The sequence below is a fragment of the Agrilus planipennis genome, unplaced genomic scaffold (assembly GCF_000699045.2).
Source record: "Agrilus planipennis isolate EAB-ADULT unplaced genomic scaffold, Apla_2.0 scaffold7, whole genome shotgun sequence".
Classification (NCBI taxonomy): domain Eukaryota; kingdom Metazoa; phylum Arthropoda; class Insecta; order Coleoptera; family Buprestidae; genus Agrilus; species Agrilus planipennis.
Genome location: NW_020439340.1, coordinates 1,259,520 through 1,282,404, shown reverse-complemented (window position 1 = coordinate 1,282,404; position 22,885 = coordinate 1,259,520). Strand labels below are relative to the sequence as shown.

General features: G+C 32.6%; 2 protein-coding genes across 2 annotated transcripts in view; one reads left to right on the top strand and one right to left on the bottom strand.

Annotated features, from left to right (window-relative positions):
- The window catches only part of LOC108734238 (BTB/POZ domain-containing protein KCTD9), a 60,081-nt gene that overhangs the window by 8,020 nt on the left and 29,176 nt on the right, over window positions 1–22,885 (top strand). Inside the window, exon 4 of the transcript XR_003231984.1 lies at window positions 20,271–20,309. The gene's annotated coding sequence lies outside the window, so the exon portion shown is untranslated. The remainder of the gene's footprint in view (window positions 1–20,270; window positions 20,310–22,885) is intronic.
- The window catches only part of LOC108734236 (serine/threonine-protein kinase 32A), a 46,148-nt gene that overhangs the window by 2,578 nt on the left and 20,685 nt on the right, over window positions 1–22,885 (bottom strand). The window contains exons 4-10 of the mRNA XM_018465702.1: window positions 18,805–18,970; window positions 12,261–12,420; window positions 9,332–9,369; window positions 8,685–8,846; window positions 7,059–7,204; window positions 2,391–2,516; window positions 2,123–2,260 (exon numbers count right to left, since the gene is read on the bottom strand). Coding sequence (XP_018321204.1) covers window positions 2,123–2,260; window positions 2,391–2,516; window positions 7,059–7,204; window positions 8,685–8,846; window positions 9,332–9,369; window positions 12,261–12,420; window positions 18,805–18,970 — 936 coding nt within the window. The remainder of the gene's footprint in view (window positions 1–2,122; window positions 2,261–2,390; window positions 2,517–7,058; window positions 7,205–8,684; window positions 8,847–9,331; window positions 9,370–12,260; window positions 12,421–18,804; window positions 18,971–22,885) is intronic.

Genomic DNA, 22,885 nt, shown 5'->3' with positions numbered 1-22,885 from the left:
ATGAGCACTTAATGATGTCTAAAGAATGCGAAATATACGTCGAGGTTTAATAAAATATTTTAAAAAAAAAAATGTTTCACCAAGGTTTTCCAGATAAATCTGTCTTTAACAAGGGTTTTAAATTGTTTATTCGACTTTATTAAGCGGTTTAAAAGATAACCGAATAAAAACAGCAAAAAAAAACAATTTTTTGCCTTGTAGACAAAATCAGTGTAACTGGATTAGCTGATAATACAACATTTTGGATGTAACTGACGATTAAAATATGAAATGGTTTTTTAAGCTTACTTTCGATATCCAGAATGTTTTCTTTTAATAATAATGTTTAATTAAAAATCACCTATTTTACTAAGCAATTGCACAGATCTAGGCGGGTTTAAATGTTCATATTCGAGAGTATAGCTGGTTGCATTTACTTATATCATAATGATATGTTATAACTACTACATTTTGAATAAATTGATATTTTTCAAATCTCCTTAACTCTGCCTGTCAAAACAGTGCCCAGGGGCTCCATGAAGGCTCAGGACAGCGATGAGTAAAAAGAAAAAATGTAAATTTAAACTTCAAAGTAATTTTGTATTGATGATACTCGGTGGGTTATGTTATTCGTGATCAAGAAAATAAATAATAATCTTGAATATATATCTATAGATGAAACTGTTTTAACTAAATTATTCAATTTTTTAATACGTGCTCTTTCGTTTCTCTTATTCAATTTAATTTTAAATGAACTTTCCTTATTTGTTTAACCTTCCAGGCATTGGGATAGCATTACAAGTTTAAATTTCACCTAGCATTTTCGTCATTACATCACCGTTTTTTTTAATTCGAAAGTGATCGGGAAGATAATTGGAAAATAGGAGATCATTTGCATTTTCCGAGCCGCTTTATTGAACTTGACAAATTAAACTTCCTTACTTGTTTGATTAAACTTTACCTTTTGTTTATTCACGTCATCGTCAGTAAAAAAATAAAAAAATTTAAAAACGCAATCGAAAAAAGCGTTTTTTTTTTAACCAACTTACAGATGAATAAGCCCTTGGAATCGTTGGCGCCCTTGGGATACTGGATTGCTAACGATTGCAATTGGAAGGCGTTGGTGTAGCTAGGGAGTTTTCCGACCAGTTGATCAATTTCGGTAATCCGATTAGAAATTAGAAATCAACTGACGAACTAACTAAGCATTTTCTTGTTAACGTTATTTTAAATTTCTACTTAATTAAGTTCAGTCTTCGAATTATCGACATTACTGAACTGGCAGTTAAAGACTAAGCTTAAGAGAAAAGGCCATTGTAGGAAAAATAAGAAATTCATAGAAACACACAAAAATTTCTGATTTCTTTGATGTATCTATTGGATTTATTCTGGCATTTTAATTTTGTGGTTGCAATTCAAACCAAAATTAATGCATAAAGCATTTTTTTTTTCTATATTACATATACATTTGTCTAAATCCCGTATTTAAATATTTCTGGTAACACTTTATACAGGGTGTCCCAAGCAAGTGGGTTTCTTCAATAACTGCTTTATAGTTAAAGATATCAAAAAAAGTTTCTTATAAAAGTGCTGCCANTAGTCAAAGAACATACCTTTTTGAGCATTATTACTTTTACACAGATATTAACTTATTAATTGTGTAATTATTTGACCGCCACCCTGGAAAAACTACATAATTTAATAGTAAAAGTCAGGAATCTAACTTAAATCTAACACATACTATCTATGAATAGTTTCGACAGTACAATTTATTAAAATTTTGGGAGTATGGTAATCCGAAATGAAATTGTTCTGGGTATTTTTTTAACGCAAACTAATAAAATTTAGGTCAGTCAAATGGTGAAGTAAAAGGGATACTTATAGGTAGACATCATCTTTTTTTAATATCTTGAAAAGAGCTGCAATTTTAAAGAGAGGGTGTAGTCAAGTCCTTTGTATAGCAAATTAAACAATCGATAATTTTTACGTATTTATTAATTTTTGATTAAAAAAATACTATAAATCATCGAAAAGGTGTAGCGCCCGGAAATTGTATTTCTTTTTTTTTTGATTATCAAGCAGTTTTGGGTAAAGTACAGGAAAATAAAAGTGGAAAGAACTACAAAGAAAAAAGTGGTCTCACCAAATCTAAGCTTAATTGACCGTGCATCTCCCTAATGGATCGCTGTTTAGCTAATCTCTTTTTCTTTTTGTGTAATGGTTTTGCCTCGATAATCATTTCTTCTAATTCGAAAGTAGGATCACAGTTTAGGTGTCCTTTCTGCAAAGAAAAGAAATCGGACGAGTTATCATTTTCTTCGTTGGGACGTTATTTAGATCGAAAATTTGAATTTCTTTAGCATTCATTTGTTTTAAAAATTATAAAAAACCAACAGAGAAGTATTTCATACCGGCGGCGAAAACCCTGGTTTGTATTTTCTTCGGAAAACATCATCCATGTTAAATTTGCTTAATGCTTTAGTACCTTTTAATTCTCCAATCGAAGATATCCTTTCTCCTGGTCTCATACAGAGTAACTAAAAAAATACAAAAATTTTCCAATGTTCGTGTTCTCGTATCTTGCTACTGATTATTATTTTCCATTACTTACAGAAGGCAGACATTTTTAAGTATGTTAAGAACTTTACTTAAGAGAATATTTCCTGTATGTGCTCTATACATAAGAAATGCTTTTAAAAAATGCATAATTTTGAAGAAAATCTTTAGGAAGTGGCAAACATTGCGTAGTATTGCCTTAAAGGTAATTGATTCGACGCTTTAAAGACTAGGGTTCTATAGAATATAATAAATTACACTTGGAGAAGTTTCACTTTTGTATTAAATCTCGATGTACATACATGAGCACTTAATGATGTCTAAAGAATGCGAAATATACGTCGAGGTTTAATAAAATATTTTAAAAAAAAAAATGTTTCACCAAGGTTTTCCAGATAAATCTGTCTTTAACAAGGGTTTTAAATTGTTTATTCGACTTTATTAAGCGGTTTAAAAGATAACCGAATAAAAACAGCAAAAAAAAACAATTTTTTGCCTTGTAGACAAAATCAGTGTAACTGGATTAGCTGATAATACAACATTTTGGATGTAACTGACGATTAAAATATGAAATGGTTTTTTAAGCTTACTTTCGATATCCAGAATGTTTTCTTTTAATAATAATGTTTAATTAAAAATCACCTATTTTACTAAGCAATTGCACAGATCTAGGCGGGTTTAAATGTTCATATTCGAGAGTATAGCTGGTTGCATTTACTTATATCATAATGATATGTTATAACTACTACATTTTGAATAAATTGATATTTTTCAAATCTCCTTAACTCTGCCTGTCAAAACAGTGCCCAGGGGCTCCATGAAGGCTCAGGACAGCGATGAGTAAAAAGAAAAAATGTAAATTTAAACTTCAAAGTAATTTTGTATTGATGATACTCGGTGGGTTATGTTATTCGTGATCAAGAAAATAAATAATAATCTTGAATATATATCTATAGATGAAACTGTTTTAACTAAATTATTCAATTTTTTAATACGTGCTCTTTCGTTTCTCTTATTCAATTTAATTTTAAATGAACTTTCCTTATTTGTTTAACCTTCCAGGCATTGGGATAGCATTACAAGTTTAAATTTCACCTAGCATTTTCGTCATTACATCACCGTTTTTTTTAATTCGAAAGTGATCGGGAAGATAATTGGAAAATAGGAGATCATTTGCATTTTCCGAGCCGCTTTATTGAACTTGACAAATTAAACTTCCTTACTTGTTTGATTAAACTTTACCTTTTGTTTATTCACGTCATCGTCAGTAAAAAAATAAAAAAATTTAAAAACGCAATCGAAAAAAGCGTTTTTTTTTTTTAACCAACTTACAGATGAATAAGCCCTTGGAATCGTTGGCGCCCTTGGGATACTGGATTGCTAACGATTGCAATTGGAAGGCGTTGGTGTAGCTAGGGAGTTTTCCGACCAGTTGATCAATTTCGGTAATCCGATTAGAAATTAGAAATCAACTGACGAACTAACTAAGCATTTTCTTGTTAACGTTATTTTAAATTTCTACTTAATTAAGTTCAGTCTTCGAATTATCGACATTACTGAACTGGCAGTTAAAGACTAAGCTTAAGAGAAAAGGCCATTGTAGGAAAAATAAGAAATTCATAGAAACACACAAAAATTTCTGATTTCTTTGATGTATCTATTGGATTTATTCTGGCATTTTAATTTTGTGGTTGCAATTCAAACCAAAATTAATGCATAAAGCATTTTTTTTTTCTATATTACATATACATTTGTCTAAATCCCGTATTTAAATATTTCTGGTAACACTTTATACAGGGTGTCCCAAGCAAGTGGGTTTCTTCAATAACTGCTTTATAGTTAAAGATATCAAAAAAAGTTTCTTATAAAAGTGCTGCCATATAAGTATCTTCATATCCTAAAATTATTTTCGATTATACAGAGTGTCCCATTTTTCCTGGAGGCTACCTAACTTCATTTTTTCAAATGGAATGCCCCATTTTTTATTGCATTTTTAAATTCCTCGTTAAATTTAAATACTGTTTTGTTAACCATATATTATGTCTAAAATGCATCAATTTCCATAAAATTCGCATTAAATCAATAAATAGGCGGTTGCTGATGATTTATGGTTAACAAAGTGGTATTTAAATTTAACGAGGAATTCGAAAATGCAATAAAAAATAGGGCATTCCATTTGAAAAAATGAAGTTAGGTAGCCTCCACGAAAAATGGGACACTCTGTATAATCGAAAATAATTTTAGGATATAAAGATACTTATATGGTAGCGCTTTTGTAAGAAACTTTTTTTGATATCTTCAACTATAAAGCAGTTGTTGAAGAAACCCGCTCGCTTGGAACACCCTGTATATTCCCTTTCAGTTTTCATTGTGTAACTTTTAATAAATTAGACCCTTTTTGGTTGTGGATCTGTCAAGAACACACCAGAACATGGTTTTAGTTGAGTTTTCAATTTACAGGAAATGTATTGATTCCGATTCTGTACCGAACAGATTCAATTTGTGTCACTAGGGGTATTTATTGCCCTTGTATAGTAGTGCAGGGCATCTCATATCGAATTACTTCATCACCTGTTTGTATTTGGTAAATGGCTTTACATAATTTCGATTTTCATAAAGCCAACCTGATAAAATTCATAATTACGTACATCAATGTTATGAAAGTTATAATTAGGGTTCTTTAACGAGTGTTTAATGCAGATATATGTTACGTGTGGTTGGAAACGAGGGTTCGAAAATTTAATTATGCTTTAGCAATTATCGCCAATAATAATTGGTGAAAAGAATTAAATTAGAGGTTTAACACAAAATCGAAATACAGTCACTGAAATTTGCTTGTAGTAGCTCCGCTTACAATGACAGTCCGTTTATTACGTCGTAACATTTCACTGTACGTTTTTCTGATGATGTAGGTACGAATAATGCCAAGCACGTAGTCTACGAGAATGTCCAGAAACAATGTAAAAATAGTTAAAAGTAAAATAAAAATAAATACTTTGTCGCTTATTTATTTATTTTTCCCCTGGGGAAAACCTGCGAAGCGAGACGAGATAGTAACAATAGACTTGGCCTTTAATCTATTTAGCTCGTTGTTCTTCAACTGTCCATCTCTAGACGAACTTATAGGTACTTATTGTATGACTGGCTGATTTTAAGGGTACAAGGGCAAAGTAGTATTACGTAAATGTAAGTTAGTATCAGAAATTTCTTATGCTGAAGTGTACCATGTGTCCCATACCTATTTACAAACATTCCTTTTAATCATTGATTACTATACATCTATTAAAAAACCATAATGGCCGACTCGGTGACAATGCGACAACAATTGAAAAAGAATTATGGCCGACAACTGCAACAATTAGAAAAGAATGATGGCCGACAACTGCAACAATGAAAAAAGAATGATGGCCGACACTACGTCATAGCGGCGCAATAAAAATGGCCGGGGTAGGGGGAAGAACTAGTTTCTACATAAAATTAATTTTATGACTTAATTCAATATGGTTCTTTAGTTATTGAATGAAAGACGTGAAACTCTCTCGCTGCTAAATGTGTTTTTTTCTTTATAAAACTAAAATTCAGATTTTCCCCTTTCTATTTCAAATCGTCTAATTTCAATCACAACGAAATTCTAACTTTTATTTGCTTTCTCCTTTGTAATTTCACTTAAAAGGATTTATTCGACTCGCGACATTTGAATAGGAAGCACTTGTGAAAGGCTGGTAGTTTTATTTGTTCAAACCCATACTTCTACGCATTTCATGTATACAAGTGAAAAAACATTCAGTTTTATTCCGGTGATTGTGAGGATTCTTCCATCAGGTACTACATTTAATCATAGCGGAAACAGAAATAAACGTCATAGGTTTTCTTACAAAACGATATAGATACGGTTTATTATAGGGATCAACTGATGAATTATTTAAACAATAGTACAATTCGTCTGTAATGATTATTATGATTTCTTAATTCGAAATTAAAAAAAAAAAAACGTAAAGTCTGAAGAAGAATCATCTAAACTAAGTGGTAGCTTCCGTTTCTTTGAAATAATTTCTCAAGAGAGAGATAGAGACAAGTCTTGTGTAGCTGTGTAAAAAAAAATTAGACTCACTTTAATAGTCACTTCAAAGGATGTTTTAATTACCGACATTTTTCCTTTGATGGGATTTCATTCTTTATAAAACCAGAGGCAACCAAACCGGAATTAGTAGCAGTAATTTAATTTAATTTGTTTCATGAAAATTAATTAAGTTTTTAATAAGGAATAAGTACAGCTCTTGTTAACGAGAAGTGTGTTTTTGAATACACTCTCGAGTGTGTCTAGCGCCAAAATCATAAATAGAAAAAGTTTTTGAAAAGGAAAGGTAGAAACGAATTTAATTTTATAAATGACTGTTATCGTACGTATGTATGTATGTTTGTACGAAATTTTACACACGAAAAACATTAGATAATTGAGAATTTTGCGATATTGTAGGTATATATTTTGATATTGCGTCTATTTCTTAGTTACGTGAACTTACCTTTGAAAGTAAATCGACCATATCGTCGCTCCAATTTTTAGAAAATTCGGGCCCCAAGATAAAGAGATTTCTGACATCTTGTATGCTGGTATTAGAATGAATGTCAAACGGGCGACAACCACGCAATGCTTCATAAGCGACCACGCCTATAAGGAAATTATTTAAGAGGGAAATTCTGGTCCCGCTGCTAATTTGGCACCGCTAATTTGGTGAAAGCCTTTCATGGCCGGAACTGCCTAATAGTTAGGCATATGAAAAATGGTTCTTACGATGTATTTACAATAGAAGAAGCATAATTTTACAGTTTACACTGCAATTTAAAAAGAAATGTATTATTTTTAATTATTACCAACAATATAAGTAGTATTAGGGAAATTAACGAATCAATTTGGTCTTCAGATTTTCTGGTAATGTCAACTTTTGCCTTTATTATTGATACGGTGAATGTGTTCTTTCAATCGTGTATTGATCATCCTTCCACTTTGTCCTATATAGGTATCATTACGTAAATCACAAAATAATTCTTATATGCCACTGTTTCCTCTCATCTCTTTCTTTGGTTTGTCCTTTCCGAGGCTTTGTGTCAGCCCAATCACATATTGTGTCAATACTATTTTTATCGTAATTTAAAAACTTGGAAATTGCACGGTACACTATAGGAACTACGATAAATTTTCCCTAATCGGCGCCATGTTTTTAGGCTCCTCCCATTTGACGGATCCCAATAACTGACCGTTTTATTTGTGCTGTTAAAAAAATATATGTATAGAATGTCTCACAAAAAGTGCATTGTAGTTTTAGTCAGTAAATTTAGTAAAAAATTTATTAGAAGGTAAACATTAAATGTTCATCATTATTAGCTAGACATCTGGGGATGATGTCCTTCGGAATATAATTACAGCTCTGATCGTGCTCCTGTTGATTCTGGAAACAGATTTTATCGTTGAAATTGCATGTACTGCCTGCAATTTACCTTATTAAACGTCAAATTGAAATACCCAAGCATATGTGGGAGTAATTGGAGTACACTGGCAGTGGATCAAAACCAAACTCTGATGTAATTACCTCGCTATTGTTATAAACTCTATGAGCATCCATTTGCATCATGAAAATGAACACATCATATGGGTATTATGCGAAGATTGACGCCCCATTTCAGTCGAAATTTTCGTATGTGGAAAATATATAAAATTTTTATTGGTAGTAATGACCAAAAATACAGTTTGGGAAAACAAGCATTTTGTTGCAAAAACCGTTTGGAATATGTCTAGATTACATTTTGTACTTCTTTCGAATGCATTTTTCAGAACATGTTCACGCATTATTTCAAAATTTGCATCTTCTACTTCATCGTAACAACTATTTGTCATTTGTCGCTGTATTAATCATATAATTTTAATAAGGTCGTCTATGTTAGCTATTAGTCAGTAATTTATCGATACTACCAGACGAGGGTCGCAATTTCGAACTTATTTGTTCCCATTAGCACGCCGTAGACAGTCTCGATAAATTACCTACCAAACCGAAGTTATTCCTTAAAAGGAAGACAACTGCAAGCGGCAAATCGACTGATAAAATTTTTAATTGGTTACCAAAATTACACGGTTTGGTATGAAATAAACTGACCCAATGACCACCAATCGACAGGGTAGGAATACCCCACACACAGTTCCAAAACACAGTCAAATATTTCAGGTGCAATGTACGGTTTGGTACCAGACATAGAAGTAGCAAGTTGGCCTTCTTCTAAAACGGCTGCTATGTTAAAATCTGTCAAATGAATATGTCCTGTAATAAATACAAAAGAAAACAGTTACAATTTTTGGGTATTTTTAGTCTGATTTGCATATAATTAACTAATTTATAGAGGTCCTTGTTAGATCCTTACGGAAAATGGCCCTCTGTCCAATTCTTTGAAACTTTGTATTCTAGTAGTTCTTGACGTGTAGTCTTAATCCATGATCCACAAGTATAGTACATTAACATATCCATATATACTTGAACGTTTTCAATATGTATAATATGTGTAATAGTAATGGATGTCCTTATAGAAAAATGCAACTTTAAGGGATCATATCTCAAAAAGATCAGTTTTTACGACTTCGCGCCCATTGCGACTTTTGATGTATATATATCGAGAACTACTATACAATCCAAAGTTTTAAAGAGTTTGACAAGACTTGCCATTTTATAAAAGGGTCCTTTTTAAAAAAGTTGAATTTTAGGGAGGTATGAGCGGTAGGAAGAATTAATTAATTGCAATTACTGCTTACCTTCTTCATCTAGGAGAATATTGTCTGGCTTCACGTCTCTGAAATTAAACTAAAGTAGTACCCAGCTAACTCTTTAAATTTTAACCTAATTCAGTATTTGACAAAACTAAGAATATCTTCGTTACTAATCATTTAAATATACAGCGTATTGAATACTAATGATTTCTATTTTTTGTTGTAATTATATAAAATGGTATTTATAAAATTTTTCATAAGCTTTATCGTTTCGCAGACGTACGGTCTGTACTTACGTACAATTTCAAATTTATTTGCGGTCAGTGACACCTAATTAATAACAAGTAATGTTGTTAACGATAGGCTACTAAAAACAAAATATTTGCACCCTTAATAATGCGGTCCATATATTAGTAAGAAAAATGGATATGATGAAATGAAACGGAGAAAAGAATAAATTCGCCATGACAGGCTGATAAGGATTCCGTTTTTCCTTTTTGAGCTATGAAACCTTAAAAGCGAACGTAGAAGTATGAATGCTTTTGATTGATGTGCGTATTTTTTTTTTCTATAGGTACAGTAATTTTTATGGACGATCAAATTTTCAATCCTAGCGAATTTTCTATTGGGCGCGCTGAAAGGGTACTTTGAATGTAAATCCACGTAGTACAGATCGCTGTAAAAATGAGCAAACATGCATAGTAAATGCTCTGCAAATATACCCTGCTCTCTTTAGGTTTTACATGTTTTATGTGAGCGTATGTAATATAAAGTACTTCCCAAGAGGCCGCACCTTCGCGATCAATAACACACGTACTCGTATCACATTTCTTAAACCATCCAAAACACAAAATCAATTTTCGAATGAATCATAATTAACCAAGCGTAATTTTATCTGAAAGAAGAAACTTTTGTTGCCTTTCGTTGTGTCTGCTAGGGTAGGGTACCGACCTATTTTATTGGAACTTTCTATATTTATAGAAAAGTTTAAAAAATGTCACCTCAGTTAGCTGAAGTATAAAAAGCTGACCTGGTTCAAGATCAGTTTCATTAATACCTTTATCAACTTACCTCAAAATTAAAAGTTTTTTGGTGAAAGAAAACTCGTGAAATTCTTATAAAAAAAAAAAAACAACCAAGGGTTCTCTCTATCTACTGAAAGTTTCCCCGTAATGTTTCTGAAAGAATAATTTTCATAATTTTAGGTTTAACAGATTTGGAAATGAAGAGAGAAATGTTTTTAGTCACATTTCTCGTAAAATCTCGTTATCTCCCACGATAATAAAAAAAAAACATATTTGCATTATATTATTATCTGTAGGGATAGATATACAGGGGCAAAAGATTAGTATGCTTAGATTTGCAGATGATATAGAAGTATTAGCATCTAACAAGGAGGAATTATAGAGATAGCTTTAAATAAAATGAAAGCTGTATTGACTAAACATAACTGTATGAAAATAAATAAAAGTAAAACAAAAATACTGGTATGCAAGGGAAGAAAAAGTAGGGAAAGAGCGAATATAAAGATAGGAGATGAAAAATTAGAAGAAGTGGCCGATTTTAGGTATCTAGGAAGTCAGATAAGTTAGGACGGAAGGAGTAGTAGGGATATAAAGCCTATCCTCTGCTTTATATCCCTGCTACTCCTTCCGCAGGGTCGAGTCGCCTTCAATAAAAAGAAATCACTTCTATGGTCGCGAAGGGTTAATTTAGAAATTCGAAAAAGGTTGTTGAAGGTGTATGTTTGGAGCACGGCGCTGTACGGGTGTGAAACATGGACAGTGGGCGCGGCAGAAAAGAAAAGTTTAAAAGCGTTCGATATGTGGTGTTACAGCCGACTGATAAGGATACCGTGGATAGAGAAGGTTAGAAATTAAGAGGTATTAGAAAGAATAGGAGAACAAAAGACTCTATGGAAGTCAATAATAAATAGGCGAGATAGGTTGGTAGGACATCTTCTCAGGCATGAAGATCTAGTCAGAAACATATTAGAGGCAGAAACGGGAGTTAGGAGGACCGAGCGGCATGGCCTAGAGGTCTAGACCATTGCTTAGCATTCGGGAGGACGCTGGTTCGGTTCCGGGTCCGTTTGCCTTGGTGCAAGTTTTTCTGTGGTTTCCTTGGATCACTTAGGCAAATGATGGGGCAGTAATATTCCACAGATAATCTTTCACTCTTTTCTGTCTTCATTTCGTCCGTCTCATCTTTCTCACCCGAACCACCATCCACCCATTCCCACGATTCCTGAAAGCAGGCTGAAGGGGGCCTTCCGCCCTACCTTCCGGCATAGTCCGGAGGGACTGCCCGCCCACCAGCATTACTGGCTGGTGGGAATGAAACACCCAAAAGTTTTTTTTTTTGACTTAGGAGAGATAGAGGTAGACCTAGATTACTAATAATTAAGGGTGTGGGTTGTTCTAGCTTTAAGGAAATGCAAAGATTAGCTCAGTATAAAAAAGAGTGTCCAACCAATCTTAGGAATGACGACCTTATGATGATGATGATGATGATATTTGCAATAGAAAAGAAGACTGTGCGGAAAAAGAAGCAAGTTGTTACAGTCCCTTTTTGCCATAAATCTTTAATTCAGTTTGATTTTTTGATGAGTTCCAATAAAAAGCTCTGCTGAGTTGAAAACGTTGAAAATTGTGTTTATAGAAATGTAAATTGTGCAATTGAAATTTAACGTCTGGCTTCTGAAAATCTGTTAATAAATCATGTCGCCTAAGTAGCTATGTAACCATGGCATCTCGGCTATAATTTATCAGGTTAAATGAATAGCAAATAACTGAGATGCGCTACGCTCAATTTTATAAAATGAGGCCAAATTCATTAGTCAGTCTTTCCGTAAATTCCGTGAATGATGATCAAATTTCCTCGCAGAAACGTAAATTATCGACGTAGGTATATATGTACTTATATTTTCTCGAAAACCTTAAATCGAAATGTCGTTAAACAAACGGCGACTTACCGATGAATAATCTTTTTCGATTGCAAATAGTCCAGCGCAAGTCCAAGTTCACATACCATCAATTTTACCGCGTCTTCGGAAAAATCAACCTCTTGTTGTATATGGTAACGGAGATCTCCACCCAATAGTAAATCAGCCACCATAAAAAAGTCCTCTTCGTCTGGAAGAAAAATTATTTTGTTGCGTTATTTAAAAATAGGTAAACAGAAAATGCAAATTTAAAAGAATATTTAACCCTCTAAGTTAGTACTACTCAATAGGGTTTATTCACGTGGTAGTTAAAATATAATAAAGTGATTTAAAAATAAATAAGTAAATCAATGGTGGAAGTGGGGGTCATACAGAGTCCGTAAGTATTTTTGAGAGCCCCTCTTCATTAAAAATTTAAAACGAAAGTATGAAATTCCCGAATAATAATATTTTGAGAAATGATTAAAAATTACCCGAAATCTTTCCATCGATTTCCTAAAAATAAATATTCATCGAAACACAGATCGTCTTACATCATACGAATCCTGCCGAGCTGTTATCATTTAAAATTTAATCGGATTGAACCACTGTAAACTGTAAAGTGTGAAATTTTGTTCGTCCAAGTTTGAAGACTAGTTACAAAGGACTCGAGATTATCAATCATTTGTTTCGATTCCCCAAAAAATCAATAAACATGCACTGCAATTTTATAATAACTAATATTAATTTTGTAAAAAATACTGTTATTATTATTTGGTGTAGATGGGATACAGGGAGATATACTAAAACATACAGGACAAGAGATTAGAGATCGTATGTTTAAGCTAGTTAGTCACATTTATGAGACGGGGAAAGTCCCAGAGGATTATAAACGGAACGTGGCAATAATCATACCTAAAAAGAGAGACGCGGATAGGTGCGAGACATTTAGAACAATTAGCTTAACTTCCTATGCGCCAAAAATCTTAACTAGAATTGTATAGAGAAGGGTGGAAAAAAGGGCGGAAGAGCTATTAGGGGAAGATCAATTTTGGTTTAGAAGAAAGAGGAACGCGGGAGGTCATAGAAAAAAGAATGAGTGCGTACATAGGATTTGTAGATTTAGAAAAAAGTTTTTGACAATGTTAAATTGGACAAGATTTTTAATGTACTTAAAAATGTAGGGATGAGTTACAAAAATGGAAGAGTGATACTTGGTTTGTATAAAGAGCAACAGGCACTTATAGAGCTGGGGCTGCAACGTAGAGAAGTAAATATTAGGAAGAGAGTCAAACAGGGATAGCCACTGTCACCGCTACTTTTTAATCTAAATATCGAAGACGTAATCAACATCATTAAAGACAGTACAACTGCAGGGATAGATTTACAAAGTCATAAGATTAGTATGCTTAGATTTGCAGATGATGTAGCATCTAGCAAGGAAGAACTAGAACTAGAACTAAATAAAATGGAAGAGGTACTGACAAAACAGTACTGTATGAAAATAAATAAAAGTAAAACAAAAATACTGGTATGCAAGGGAAGAAAAAGTCGGGAAGGAGCGAATATAAAAATAGGAGACGAAAAATTAGAAGAAGTGGCCGATTTTAGGTATCTAGGAAGTCAGATAAGTTAGGACACATTCTCAAGCATGAAAGTGTAGTCAGAGACATATTAAAGGCAGAAACGGGAGTTAGGAGGGGTAGAGGTGGACCTAAATTAGATTACTATTCGCAAATAATTAGCGATGTGGGTTTTTCTAATTTTTGGGGAAATGCGAAGATTAACTCAAGATAGTAAAGAGTAGAGGTACGTGTCCAATCAGTCTTAGGACTGACGACCTTAAGATGGTGATGAAAAAGTATTGTAAATTGTCTACATTACACTAATTTAAACATTTCATCGTCATTAAACTGCTTAGTACTCCTGTACATTATGTTGTTTTAACAAGAAAAAAATATTAAATTTGGTTTCTTATGCTGTATCTTTTCTTCATTTCCTTATACTTATGCTGCAAACAGGAATTAGGCTTACCGTAATACAAAAGGCAAACCAGGATATGTATATCCTTTCCGGAGTAACATCTTACAGTTATCTTTTTCCTTTTATAATAGCGCATCATATTTTATTAACTATGTATGTAAATGTTTCCTTTTCCATAAAAGCCGCTTTAAGCTGCTTTTCGTCTCGTTCAACGTGGGGAGTATTGAAGTTCTTAGAATATTTTATGCTAGGTATTAAATTATTTCATCTACTTCGTCTTATATTTTCCATCCGACTTTTCCAGAAGAAAGATTTTGGTTTTGATTTAAACACTCGACAATCGTTTCCATCGGTCATTTCGGGGGATACTGAAAAATGTAACTTTAACTGCATGAATGAGTTGTGTATAATGATTGTTTCATCGCACAATACGGTACATTATAGTTGTTTAAAATACAATGTTCTAATCAAGGTTCTACCTACTAAACTTTTTTTTGATGTGCTATCGATGTGCTCTTTTAATCGTGTATTTAACGAACACCAGCTTTGACCTATGTAGCATCGTATTGATTAAAACTTATCGTTAGTTGATAGACTGCTTCGTTCTTTGTCTAGTTTCAGTTTATTAGTACAGTAAAAGTTCCTTATTCACGGTTTCCTTATTCGCGGGTGAAAAAATTGCAACCCAGTAGTTCCTGTATTCGCGGCTAAAAATTTCATTATTCGCGGATGCAATGGATAAACAGAAAAGGATTCGGTGTCATTTGTTAAGGGGATTGACCGCAATAGACCGCTCATCCCTAGTGTGAATTTTTCCGAAAACATGGGTTTCTATTCTAAATATTGTGATTTACCGCTGCGAGATAAATATGTAATTTTTTGTATGGTAGCAGACAAAAGTTCACACTAACTCGGTACGTTTTTGGTCTTCAATAACATGGTCATTAAAAGCTTTTACAAGTGCTTAAAGTTGATGCATCTTGTAGGACACGTATTTTCAATAGAAGTTAAAAAATTAAGAAATATCCTTCGACAAACTTTAGAACAAAGCTTTATCTATCTTACTACAAAATTCCAAACCTTTGTTCCAAATACTAAACTCATGATATCTAAAACCGATAAGCATGTTTTTACTCTACGGCGCGTGTTCTACTGAATCCCCTTAAAGTATGTACAGTTGACACGTGCCGAAGCGGCTTTTATAAAAGATGTAACCGAGTGGACTAATTTGAAAAATCAATACAAGAAAAAATCACTAAATTTTTTAAACTCTTGCCTAAAGCTGATTATAACGATTAATATTAATTGCGAATTTATCAATTCATTGATTTTATTTTGATACATATTGGTTTTATTTTGGAACCTTAGAACGTATCCCCCATGATTCCATACTATTTCTGTATTCGCGGCATATTTATGGAACGTATACCCCGCGAATAAAGAGCTTTTACTGTATTAAATAGTCATGCTTTTGGGTCATTTTTATGGATATGACATAAGACGGCAACAATTGTCAAATGTTTAAATAAATCCAGTTGAAATGCCCTTATTTATTTGCGTTTTCCCTATTAAGCTTTTCCGCCATCCGCCGTGTTTGCCTTATTTTTTATTTTACTTTAATGTAAAATTCATATCTTGATGAGGATTTATTTCAGTTTTAACCCAATGAGATAGTTGATTACGAAAAAACGTACTTAAAGATTAATGGCGTCCGATAAAGTAGAAAAACGGGGCTTATGATTCCTTTATTAGTGCGAAGGGACGTCCTTTTCCCTCCTTCTGTCTTGGAAGCTACGTAATTAAGTGGTTTCTTGTTTCTCATCCGTTGAGAGTCGTAATTTGTGCTTTTTATGTTTGCATCGTCCTATGAGCCTTGAAAGACTGTCGTCTGTTTCCCGTTTCACGTTGGCAGACGTGATACTTTTCTTGCGTACACAATTTGCGATTAATCTCATTATCCTTGCTTATCTCTGATATTTCCTTAAATAATTCGAATTCACTTAATGTTGTTTACGAGTAAACCAACGTAATTTAATAAAATACCAACAGAATATCCACAATAACATTAGTCAAATGCGAATTTGATCCGCTCTACAAATAACTTTTCGTAGTTTTATACGGCGAATAAGAAATGAAATGACAAGTTTTAAAATTAGTGTATATAAGACTTATTATTCCGTGTAAATCTTAGGTAAGGCGTTATTTTTCCTGCGTTATTATTTTAGATACAATAAGAAAGAAGAGGGTTGGGGTGCTTGCGCTATTTTCACATATTTTTTTGAATTACTTATTTAAATCATCTTCAAAGTTACTAACCAATTATTTATTATTATTATTGTAGTAATCGAGACAATTAAAACTGAAGTTCCCTTTTTAACACGAATTTTTCAAAAAATCGATCAAGATGTTAAATATACAAAAAAAATGTAGGGATGAATTACAAAGATAGAAGAGTGATACTTAGTTTGTATAAGGAGCAACAGGCAGTTATAGAGCTGGGGATGCAACGTAGAGAAGTAAATATTAGGAAGGGAGTCAGGCAGGGATGCACACTGTCACCGCTACTTTTTAATCTATACATCGAAGACGCCATCAACATCATTAAAGACAGTACAACTGTAGGGATAGACGTGCAAGGGCAAAAGATTAGTATGCTTAGAGGACCTAGAGATAGCTTTATATAAAATGGAAGCGGTATTGACAGATCAGTACTGTATGAAAATAAATAAAAGTAAAACTAAAATACTGATATGGGAAGAAAAAGTAGGTAAAGAGCGAATATAAAGATAGGAGACGAAAAATTAGAAGTGGCTGATTTTAGATACCTAGGAAGTCAGATAAGTGAGGATGGAAGGAGTAGTAGGGATATAAAGCAGAGGATAGGGCAGGGTCGTGTCGCCTTTAATAAAAAGAAGTCACTTCTATGCTCGCGAACGGTTAATTTAGAAATTCGAAAAAGGTTGTTAAAGGTGTATGTTTGGAGCACGGCGTTGTACGGGTGTGAAACATGGACAGTGGGAGCGGCGGAAAAGAAAAGGTTAGAAGCGTTCGAAATGTGGTGTTATAGGCGGATGATGAGGATATCGTGGGTAGAAAAGGTTAAAAATGAAGAGGTACTGGAAAGAATAGGAGAACAAACGACTCTATGGAAGTCAATAAAAAATAGGCGAGATAGGTTAGTAGGACACCTTCTCAGGCATGAAGGTCTAGTCAGAGACATATTAGAGGCAGAAACAGGAGTTAGGAGGGGTAGAGGTAGACCTAGATTAGATTACTGTTCGCAAATAGTTAAGGATGTGGGTTGTTCTAGTTTTAGGGAAATGCGAAGTTTAGCTCAGGATAGGAAAGAGTGGAGGTACGTGTCCAACCAGTCTTAGGACTGATATCCTTATGATGATGATGATGACGATCAAAAGTATTTAAAACCACTTTTATTTGATTATAAAATCACCAAAGGATACGTTAGAGGAGAGATTATAGATGAACCAATTAAAATATAATATGTGCTATCGATGTGCTCTTTTAATCGTATATTTAACGAACACCAGCTTTGACCTATGTAGCATCGTATTGGTTAAAACTTATCGTTAGTTGATAGACTGCTTCGTTCTTTGTCTAGTTTCAGTATATTAGTACAGTAAAAGTTCCACTTTTATTTGATTATAAAATCACCAAAGGATACGTTAGATAAGAGATGATAGATAAACCAATTAAAATATAAGTAGATATTTGTTTTTTTCAGTTAATACGTATGTAAAATTTTTACTCTTACTCCTAAAAAGACGTCGTTGAAATTCTTATTTGTAATTTTATCGAAACGATTGCTTTTTTTATCCCGTAGAAATTTACGGAAGCATAACTCCTTGGGGAAACTCAAAACTGAATTTTCCTCTTTTTATCATCTCCTTTCCCGCATTTTGTCGTGGGGTGAATAAGTTATCACTTATCGCGGTCGTAAGTAACTTTTATTTCAACATAAAATCAATTTTAAGCAGTATTAAAATAGGAGTTTTAACATAGCACCTACATCGACATAAACAGTCTCAAAAAAAGATAATCAAAATGAATCTAGACACTACCATAAAACATTCGATGTCTACAACCGAGAGATGCCTTATTAAGATCATTATTTTAATTTAATTAATATTACCACTAATTTAACCGTCCAAATTTGCACACAAGCTAATCAGGGAATTGCCTCTTACCATAAGCCGACTTAAACCCGTAGTGTATAGCTTTTGACACATGTCAATCGGGAAAACGTTTTCCACCATAACCTGACCTAAACCCTTGGTGCATCACAGCACTTCACACATGAATCAATAACTTCTAATGAGGGTATTTAACATATTAATTTAACATTGAAAGCAATGCTGTAACGAACAGGTATCCCTGGAATTCCGATTTGCAGGGACTTTTTAATTATCTGTGCCCTCCTGTCTACCTTCGTGAAACATCAGTCAATTTGTTTAATGGCCCCTATGGATTATTTATCTTTTCTTTTTGCCCGCCCACGAGTGGTTTAGATTAACCATAGGGGCATGAATTTGTACAGATAACAGAACGAACCCCGTGTGTTTGTATATTTGTTTGTTTGTTTGTGTATAAATACCTTGGAAAGAAAACCACAGATTTACGAGGAAGGGATGATCCAATGATGTGAGTATTTCAACTTCTCGTAGAACGTTTTTGAGCGCATCCCGTTCCATACATTGGTTTTTATTCACATACTTCATCGCGAACATTTGTTTCGTGTCCTTTTTTTGTACAATGCAAACCTGAAATTAAAAAATATCATCAATTAAACGAAATACAAAAGATCAAAACGGATTATCCAAAGGGAAATTGACGAATAATCTTAATTTCTTGTAAATATGAAACGGCAGAAAATCTTTATTAATGCTTGACTACTTCGATTTTTATTTCTAGAAATCGGAACCGAAGGGCTCCATGTTCTTTCAATGCACTTGAAGCACTTTTACAAACGATTTAATTGGTTTATACGTAATTGATAATTCCTTGGGTTTTAAAATGTAATTACGATTTCAAGGAATAAAGCACTTTAAGTAAGAGCTGTAGGCTTAGGGCTTGATGTATATAAGAATTACACCGAAAATGGTTTAATGCTTCTTTTGCTTTTTCAGTTAAATCAATTATGAGTTCTTGAATTTATCAATTTTCACTGTAGTTATCTTTGGTGCTAAAAGCTCGTACTTTATCTCATATAAAGTGAAGTACCTTCTGTATCATTATGAATTTTGATTTTGATTCGTTAATTACTTGGTTATTACCGTTAGTAAATAAATAATATATGCATACACATTATCCAGCAAGTGGGTCAAGTACCTAGCTACTCCTAAATAAAGTGCCAAGTAATAAATTTCTAAAGGATCATTCAGTGATTTAGCATTCGAAAGGCGAGTAGCTGATTTGCATACCCTCTCAACTGAAGTTGCAATTAGTAAATTGATTACTAGGTACTTCATTTTCTTCGACAATTCGACAATACCACTCAGCCATAACTTTTTTGCCTTATATATATATATTAACAGAATCCATACACATGCACTTAAATATATCCCACTGATTTGTAAAATTGAAAAGTTCTTTAACGTACGCAGTCTATAAGCGACCTTTTGGACTTTGACAAGGTCTCAAAGAAATAGATCCTGCGGGCCACAATCAATCTATTATCAAACGAAATTTTTTGATATTATAACGACAGAAATAATCTAAGGCGTTATGTTATGTGACATACAATGTTAGTTATGACTTACGTTCAATTTACTTAATAACCCTTAAGAACTATGTACCTTCTCGCCATTACTTTGGATTGATTCATATAGACTATGTTGTGACGCAAACACAATCTCTCAGTAATTTTACACTATAAGTAGTTAAGTACAAACATTTCTTGTAATATCGATAAATCAAATAAGGAAGACTAAAGTAATAAAACTGTTGATGTACTCCATAAAATTTATTGTTTTAGCTACTCATTTAATTAAATGTACCAACCATCTCATTTAGATAAATTTATGTTAAAAAAATTATAAAATAATTTAATTTTTTTTACAGGCAAACAATTGGCTACAGTTTAATCCTAAATCGTGGCTGGTAAGTTTTAGTAATTTATTTAAATTTTTATATATTTTACTACAATGCGAAACATACATAAATTATTTCGTACCAACATTTATTTCTTTTATTACATTTATGTATTTTGTTTTGGACCATTTCGGTAATATGTTTCGTATCTCATGTTTTATTTCACAACTGAAAAATACGTCGTACAGATGTGTCTACTGTACGACATATTATTTTCGCAAGTTTTACTTTTGGCCCTGTTCAGTGTGAATGACATTTTAGATAGCACATCTGTGACAGATGACAAGGTACATTATGTCTGATAAAACTCGATTTTGTGACGATATTTCTTCGCTATTCTATTATTCAGAATGAAAGATAATGTGTTTAAGTTTTTCTCTAGCTATTATTTGTCCCAAGGCAATACAAAGCGTAACTTTTATTTTTTGTTTGAACCATAATACTAAAAAAAAAATCTTTAGAAACAATAAATCTGGTCAATATTTAGATACCTTTCACGTTTTGGTCAATTATCTATTGAATTTTTGATAAATCGTTCCATTATAAGTTCAGCACGCTATTTGTAGTGGCCATCAAATTATCTGTCATAAATTATAGGTTTTTCTACGTTATTTCCACTTGTCTTTAGGAATGGATTTGAATTATGTAAACTGTACAAACTTCTAGTTACAAATCGAATAGCTTATAAAAGATTATTCATTATCATTGAAGCTGCTTGATTAAATGTTATTTTTTCATGAATAGAGACCCTCAAAAAAGGTTACGCGTGGAGCCACGAATATTCAAGATTTGTCAATTTAAATTTGTTTGATATAAAAGCACGGAGTATATAGTTGAGATTACGACGTATTTTGACGAAAATGAGCTTTTACGAAATCGAAGAAAATGATTCAAAATTTCAACTCCTTTTTAACCAATTTTTCAAAATTGGATGCCCCGCAATTTTGCTCATTACAGTGGTTCATTAATTAAGTGATACAAGCAATGCCCTTTGCATCGACATCACAATCTTTGATTTATTTATTCAGACTTTTACACGTGAACGAATTTATTTGCGGGGAGCCTTTTATGTGAGGGTTAACCATCGGGCGAATTGCGGCATTTCACCATTAAATAGCGGGTTTTCTTCCGAGGGGACAGTTTTTCTAGGATGAAATTTTTCGGAGTTTATTTTTCTGGGGATTCTTTTTCCTAAATTTGTTTCAACTGTCCCATGACCGTAACTAGCGTTTTACTTCAGTTATTTATTATTGTTGCCTTAATAAACAAATGTGTTTATCGTGTTAATTATAAATGAAAGCAGAACAACGTAATTGACAATCCAATTGGAATTGGAATAGGTAATAAATTAAATTAGATCGATTGATTGAATTTATGTTGTTTTCCGTTCTTGTCAATTTCCTGTTTGTTTCTCGAAATTGTGCTAAGAATACTAGCAATGCAATTAGTAGAGATGGCCTACAGGTAAATGGGAATTCTGACCCGACACGATGAGAGCTTATTTGAAACCCTGATGGAATAATCTGGGCCGTCCATATGCGGATAATGGCCCATTAAATATTAATTGGTGACCTTTTTAAAGGATTATTGGCATTTATCTGTGCAACTTTTCTCGTTGTATGTACGTCAAGTCCAATTTGCGTCAAAAGGACTTGTACGTTTTTCCATATCAATACCATTCATTTGTAAAGGATTGAGTTGACCGGCTTCGCAACTGTGCATACTCGAAATAGAAAGAGATAGATGTTGTCTTTTTATTTTCTGTCTTATTCTACTTAGACGCGCATTTCCGGTGAGCTTGTCTATTCTACTAATTGTATTATCCTTATGGTATATAAGGTAAAAGACCCAGTTATTGACACTGGCCCAGTTTCTGACAATTTTAGATTTATGTTGAATTAAAAAAAAAAGATCTTAAGTGGGTTAATAAATTTTTTAAAAATTAAAATAAATTTATTCTGTACCTAATTAATGACAAGCACAATAATAAAAAATAAGAAAACTTAATAAAAAACAATCTTTAAGTGTGGAGTGACTGCGGAAGCCATTTTTTAGTTATGGTCTAAGCAAATTACGGAAGCGCGTTCGACGATTCAATCAGTGAAATAATCATTATATAAGTATAAAAATATAATAAAATATATATAAATTGTTTAATAATGAACCATTATTTAGTCTAAAAAATCAATAAATCATATTAAATAAAGCTTTATTAATAAAATATAAGTGTCAATAACTAGGCTCAATTTTATAGGTATGTCGCAGTTATTGACACTCACATTATTACCTCTTACTCAGCAGGACATTTGTTTGTTGACATCCATAAAATGTTTCAAAATTTGTATTTATTATGATTATTATGATTTGATATACTATTTTCTGTAATTACAGCGATAAATATTCATTTAATATTTTTGTGAATAAACTAAACATTATATTCACTGTTATAAATAATTCTTTCAAATACGAAAATGATTGTTGTAAAAGAAATTTCATCTTTGTTAGTGTTAAAATGATTATTACTATGATAATTTTTACTTTCAATTGAATTATAAATTTTATTGATGATACAAATACATATTTTT